The sequence below is a fragment of the Vitis riparia genome, chromosome 10, assembly GCF_004353265.1.
Source record: "Vitis riparia cultivar Riparia Gloire de Montpellier isolate 1030 chromosome 10, EGFV_Vit.rip_1.0, whole genome shotgun sequence".
NCBI lineage: Eukaryota > Viridiplantae > Streptophyta > Magnoliopsida > Vitales > Vitaceae > Vitis > Vitis riparia.
The window spans coordinates 5,195,035-5,200,789 of record NC_048440.1 but is presented as its reverse complement, the minus strand read 5'-3'; the positions used below and the strand labels follow the sequence as shown (position 1 = coordinate 5,200,789).

The window sequence follows — 5,755 nt, the reverse complement described above, 5'->3', positions numbered from 1 at the left end:
CTGACACTGATTCGACCGTTTTCCGGTACTCGCCGAGACAGTTTTTCGATACTCGCACGGATTCTACCTTTTCTCGGTACTCGCCCGGATTCCACCATTTTTCGGTCCTGACACTGATTCGACCGTTTTCCGGTACTCGCCGAGACAGTTTTTCGATAGTCGCACGGATTCTACCTTTTCCCGATACTCGCCCGGATTCCACCATTTTTCGGTCCTGACACTGATTCGACCGTTTTCCGGTACTCCCCGAGACAGTTTTTCGATACTCGCACGGATTCTACCTTTTCGCGGTACTCGCCCGGATTCCACCATTTTTCGGTCCTGACACTTATTCGATGCTTTTCCGGTACTCCCCGAGACGGTTTTTCGATACTCGCACGGATTCTACCTTTTCCCGGTACTCGCCCGGATTCCACCATTTTTCGGTCCTGACACTGATTCGACCGTTTTCCGGTACTCCCCGAGACAGTTTTTCGATACTCGCACGGATTCTACCTTTTCTCGGTACTCTCCCGGATTCTACCATTTTTCGGTACTGACACTGATTCGACCGTTTTTCGGTACTCGCCGAGACAGTTTTTCGATACTCGCACGGATTCTACCTTTTCCCGGTACTCGCCCGGATTCCACCATTTTCGTCCTGACACTTATTCGATGCTTTTTCGGTACTCCCCGAGACAGTTTTTCGATACTCGCACGGATTCTACCTTTTCTCGGTACTCGCCCGGATTCTACCATTTTTCGGTACTGACACTGATTCGTCCGTTTTCCGGTACTCGCCGAGACAGTTTTTCGATACTCGCACGGATTCTACCTTTTCTCGGTACTCGCCCGGATTCTACCATTTTTCGGTACTGACACTGATTCGACCGTTTTCCGGTACTCGCCGAGACAGTTTTTCGATACTCGCACGGATTCTACCTTTTCTCGGTACTCGCCCGGATTCTACCATTTTTCGGTACTGACACTGATTCGACCGTTTTCCGGTACTCGCCGAGACAGTTTTTCGATACTCGCACGGATTCTACCTTTTCCCGGTACTTGCCCGGATAAAGTTCTCAATGAAAATCAAAACTTGGAATCAAAATTAATCAATCAAGAATTCTCAATTCTATCATATCGTGACGCAAGTAAATGAATATCGAAACTTGGAATCATAGAATCAAAAATAAGTCATAAACTAAAATACACATCAAATTATCAATTTGCAATAAATATCTCAAAAGGTCCAAAATAGGACAAAATTCAATATGATGCATAAATTGGTTTTTTTAGCCAATCTAGAACTATTATAAAATCATGCAAAAAATCATACAATATGTTTAAAATGTCCAATTTACAAAAATAATAATGGCAAAGTTAGAAGGCACATGATTAAATTTTAAAAATAAGCAAACATTCTCTCAGTTCAAAATTGGGACAATGTAGTAGGTGAAACAAGGGAGAATTATATCTTTCAATTGGGAATTTTTTTTAGTATTTTATGTATCTAAAATCAAATTTAAGGAGTCTAAAATTAAATATAAATATATATATATATATATATATGAAAATAATTTTTTAAAATTTAAAAACACAAAAACAATCTAGGTGTCTAAAATTGAGTGAAAACACAATTTGTCAAAAGATTAAGTTATAACACCTGCTTCAAAAAAAAATTTTAACTCAAAAAAAGTTCTAAAATTAAGTTTAAGAAGTCTATAACATCACAGAACCATAGGAAAAATTTTAGAAACATCCCAAGTCAATCAAATCAAAATTTTATTTCAAATGTACAATAAATCCAATAAGCTGATAATAAAAGGTTATTGAACAATAATTTTACGTTGGGTTTCACTAAACCCTATTTGATATATATGAATCTAATCTATGCATTTCTAAAAGGCAAAACCATTGCTAATCACTTTTCTAGCATGAAATTGTTTCTGTAGAAGAAATCAATGGCATAGCTTAATTACAAATAAGGAGCACTTAGATCAATGGTTATTACCTTGATCTCAATCCCTTTCACAGAAATATCAGTATCAAACTCGTGAAGAACTTGCAAAGAAGCTTTAAAATCATCGGTCATACACTTCATTGCCTGTTTGAAGAAAGAAGGATTCAAAAACTACATCAATGTAATGGCCAATATCAATACAGGAAACTGTGCCGCGTGAACTTACCAGCCACTAGGAGATTCTAGGCTTAAAAAATAAGGCTAGGTATTACTCCTGTGCAAGGCAATATGCCACCAGAGAAACAGGGGGGCATCATTCCATCAATTTACCTATGCTCATTTCATATATTTTTGTCTTCTGTTCAATACATGGAAATTAGATGATGGGGAGCCAACTCAAAACTTCATACATGAAATCAATTAATCATGTAGGCAGTACCTCGATCCAGTCCTTTCCAGAGTGTACATCCTCAACTACTACAGCATCCATACACTACAAGAAGACAAGGCATAACCACAATCAAATCCCACGGCCAAATGTATGAAAAAAACGTGACTACTTTAGGTGCGGATTAAGTGACTATAAGGGGTGCATATAAATCCCATAGTCGCGCCCACATGGAAACATGCAACTATAAGGTTATCTAAAGTTGCAGCTTCTTTCTAGCTGCGGCTATAGGGGGTGTGATGTTTATAAAATTTAAAGGCATATTATTTAGAAACTATAATTGCAGTTTCCACCATTACAAGAGTACATATGGATGGAATATTTTGGTGACTGCTATTAAAGGGTGAATGTGGAGGCAGAATATGCTTAGCTGCAACTAAAGCTTTTAAAAGGTTTTTTAAATATTTTATATTAAAATTCTCGTTGCATTGACTTTTCTAGATATTTAAACCCTTTTTTGCTTATCCAAACGTATAGCCTTTGCAACTAAAAGCTTTTAAAAGGGTTTTTAAATATTTTGTATTAAAATTCTCATTGCGTTGACTTTTCTTTTTGCACTACTTCATGATCGAAAATAATTAATTTTATCTCAAAATTAACAATTGGATAACTTTATTTGAATAATATAATTGGTTTTGTTTTCAGCTCAAATGAATCATGAGCTGCATAAGAATTATAGCCTTGGTCAATGCTGGTGTGGCAACTTCAGCTATGAAATTCTGCCAAGTCAAGAGCTGAATTACTTGAAACCCCGAACACTAGTTCTTTGTCGCCCTCAAATATAAAAATTTTACCTATAATAAACGCTCAAAAATGCTCCACAAATGTCACATGAGAAAAATGCTCAAAAAATTACTTATACTTCATAACAAATTTTGTTTCCCATAAAAAAGATGAAACTAAAATAAAGAAAAACAGACCAGATGATACCCGCTAATCCCCTAATCTATCAAGCTGCTACTAATCATAAGCTAGAAAGTATTCAACACTTGGAAATCTAGATAGCATGGAGAAAACCCCAGTCCTAAGCACAGTTCTGAATAAGATCAATTTGAAGCTTTATCCTTCTCCTCCTATGCTTTCTAATGCTCCATCAAGTATGAATCTCCAACTTGCATTGCCTGGCACTGATGCAGGTAACCAGCCTAACATGAGTAATGCAAGTAACTAACTCAATATGAGCCCACTCGAAGGTGCAAATGAGCCCAGTGTGAATTCTTTTACAAAAGACACAGCCCAATTTGGTTTAATGGTCCAAGAAATAATTAAAGCCCAAAAGTTCACAATTGACAAGCCCACTATTTGGTTTAATTATTCAATCAGTTGGTTGGTTAGTTAGTCAATGAATCTGGTTATTAATAGCTTTTACATTTCCTATACTTATAGGGTTGTTCCAAGATTAAATAAAGTCTTTTCCCATGCCAGTCTAAATATAATCTTTTCCTATTCTTAGAAGGTTGTTCCAAGATTAAAAATGCTCAGTTTCAGAATTAAAAGGACTTTTCAGATTGTTAAAAAAAGCCTGTGTGTTTAATTTTTCTATCAAAGTTATTATCTCTAAGGTGGATTCCTTTGAATGGTAAAGCTTAGTTGTGAGTTCTTATCTTTAAGGTGGTGAATTTCTTATCCTTAGAGTGACAAACTTGTATTGTTAACTTATCATTTTATTTTCTTAAAATGGTATCATTTGGTATCAGAGCACTTTGGTGTTATCCCTGGAATTAGCTCTTCAAGTTCATTTCCGGCATCATGGCCAGGCATGGAAATCCTATTCCTTCAGATTTTCAACTCATGAATGACTATGGGCATGACATGGAGATTGCATAATTAAAAAAGAGTATTCAGAGAAAAGGAAGGTGAAATTGGTGGAGGGAAAGGTATAGAGAAGGGAGGAGGCCTATTTGAACTTGGGAGAAAATGAAATGAGAATTAAAGAAAAGATTCCTTTTGGAGAATTACACGCAAGAAATTTTCACAAAGTTCTATAATTTTAAGTAATACAATATGCCTGTAGAAGAGTACATAAGGGAGTTTGAGTACTTAATGCTTCGGTGTGACATTAGTGAATCGAAGCAGTAGACCATTGCACGATTCTTAGGAGGGCTGAAAATGGAGCTTGCAGATGCAATAAGGCTGCAACCATTTTGGACTTTTAATGGTGTTAAAAAACTTGCTATCACCATTAAGCAACAACGAATGAAGAACTCATAAAAAACAGCCACTAAAACAAGTTGTTCTAACCAGGGTGTAATACCTAGGACTAATGAATTAAATAGGCAATAATGATTATCTTAGTACTTAACTTTAAACGTGCTTAATTAGATGTTAAAACTAGTTTAGTGCTAATCTTGTTTAATTATGAATTAAACTTTGATTATGGTTAAGTGGTATTATTTAATGACTTAAGCATGCTTATTAGGTTCTTAGGGACTGATTAGAATTATGAAAACCTAAAGGGCTAATGGGCAACTGTAGGTTTAATATTGGTTAACTAGGAGGACTAAATTGCAATTTTGGGAAAGTTGGAGTTAGTGGCAGCCATGTGGCCTCCCACCTCCTACTTGGCTGCATGGAGACCCCTTTATAAGGGTTGGCTACCTCGTTTTGCAGCCTTTTACCTACAGCAGCCTGGGTTAAAGAGTGAATCTAGAGAGAGAAAGTGAAGATTTGAGGTAAGGAAGTTGATTAATTTAGTAACTTTGGTATATTTTGGTTCCTAATGATATTTTGAAACAAATTAATGGTAAAGTTTGTGTAAAAGTTGAGTGTAATTAGTTATAAACATGTTTTAGTTAAAAAAAAATTAATTAAGGTTTAAAGTGTTTTAGCTTAACTATTTTATTAATGAAAAGATTAGCATACATCTTTGTTTAGTTTGGTTTGACTGAAAAGTAGATTAGTAAAGCATGTGATTAATTAGGTTATTTGGACACTTTGGATTTGTTAATAGGTTAGGCTGTAGGAAAATCAAAACAATTAGTGTTTTGTAATTAATTGGGGAATATTGATATGCATTGTAAAAATTGTTTAATTCAATTCAAATTTGATTTGAAAACTGTGGGCATGTAGATTAGAGAAAATGTTTTAAATGCCAAGGGTATGGTCACAGTGTTGTTGATTGCCCAAACCGAAAGGTAGTGACCATTATTGAAAATGTAAATGAAGAGGATGAGGAAAAAATGAACCATGAAGAAGAGGAGATTGAAGAAATCACCGAATATGTTTATGAAGGGGAGACGTTGGTGATTTGGAGAAGCCTCAATGTGATTCAAGGGAATGATGAGTCATGAATGTAAGACTATTTTTCAAACTAGGTGCACAAGCCATGGGAAAGTTTGTAATGTGATAATTGATAGTGGAAGTTGTAC

At 35.7% G+C, this 5,755-nt stretch overlaps 1 protein-coding gene across 1 annotated transcript in view; it reads right to left on the bottom strand.

Moving 5' to 3' along the window:
- Window positions 1-2,429, bottom strand: part of LOC117923023 — a 9,873-nt gene extending 7,444 nt beyond the window's left edge. The window contains exons 1-2 of the mRNA XM_034841287.1: window positions 2,379-2,429; window positions 1,991-2,083 (exon numbers count right to left, since the gene is read on the bottom strand). Coding sequence (XP_034697178.1) covers window positions 1,991-2,083; window positions 2,379-2,429 — 144 coding nt within the window. The remainder of the gene's footprint in view (window positions 1-1,990; window positions 2,084-2,378) is intronic.
- Window positions 2,430-5,755: the final 3,326 nt, after the last annotated feature.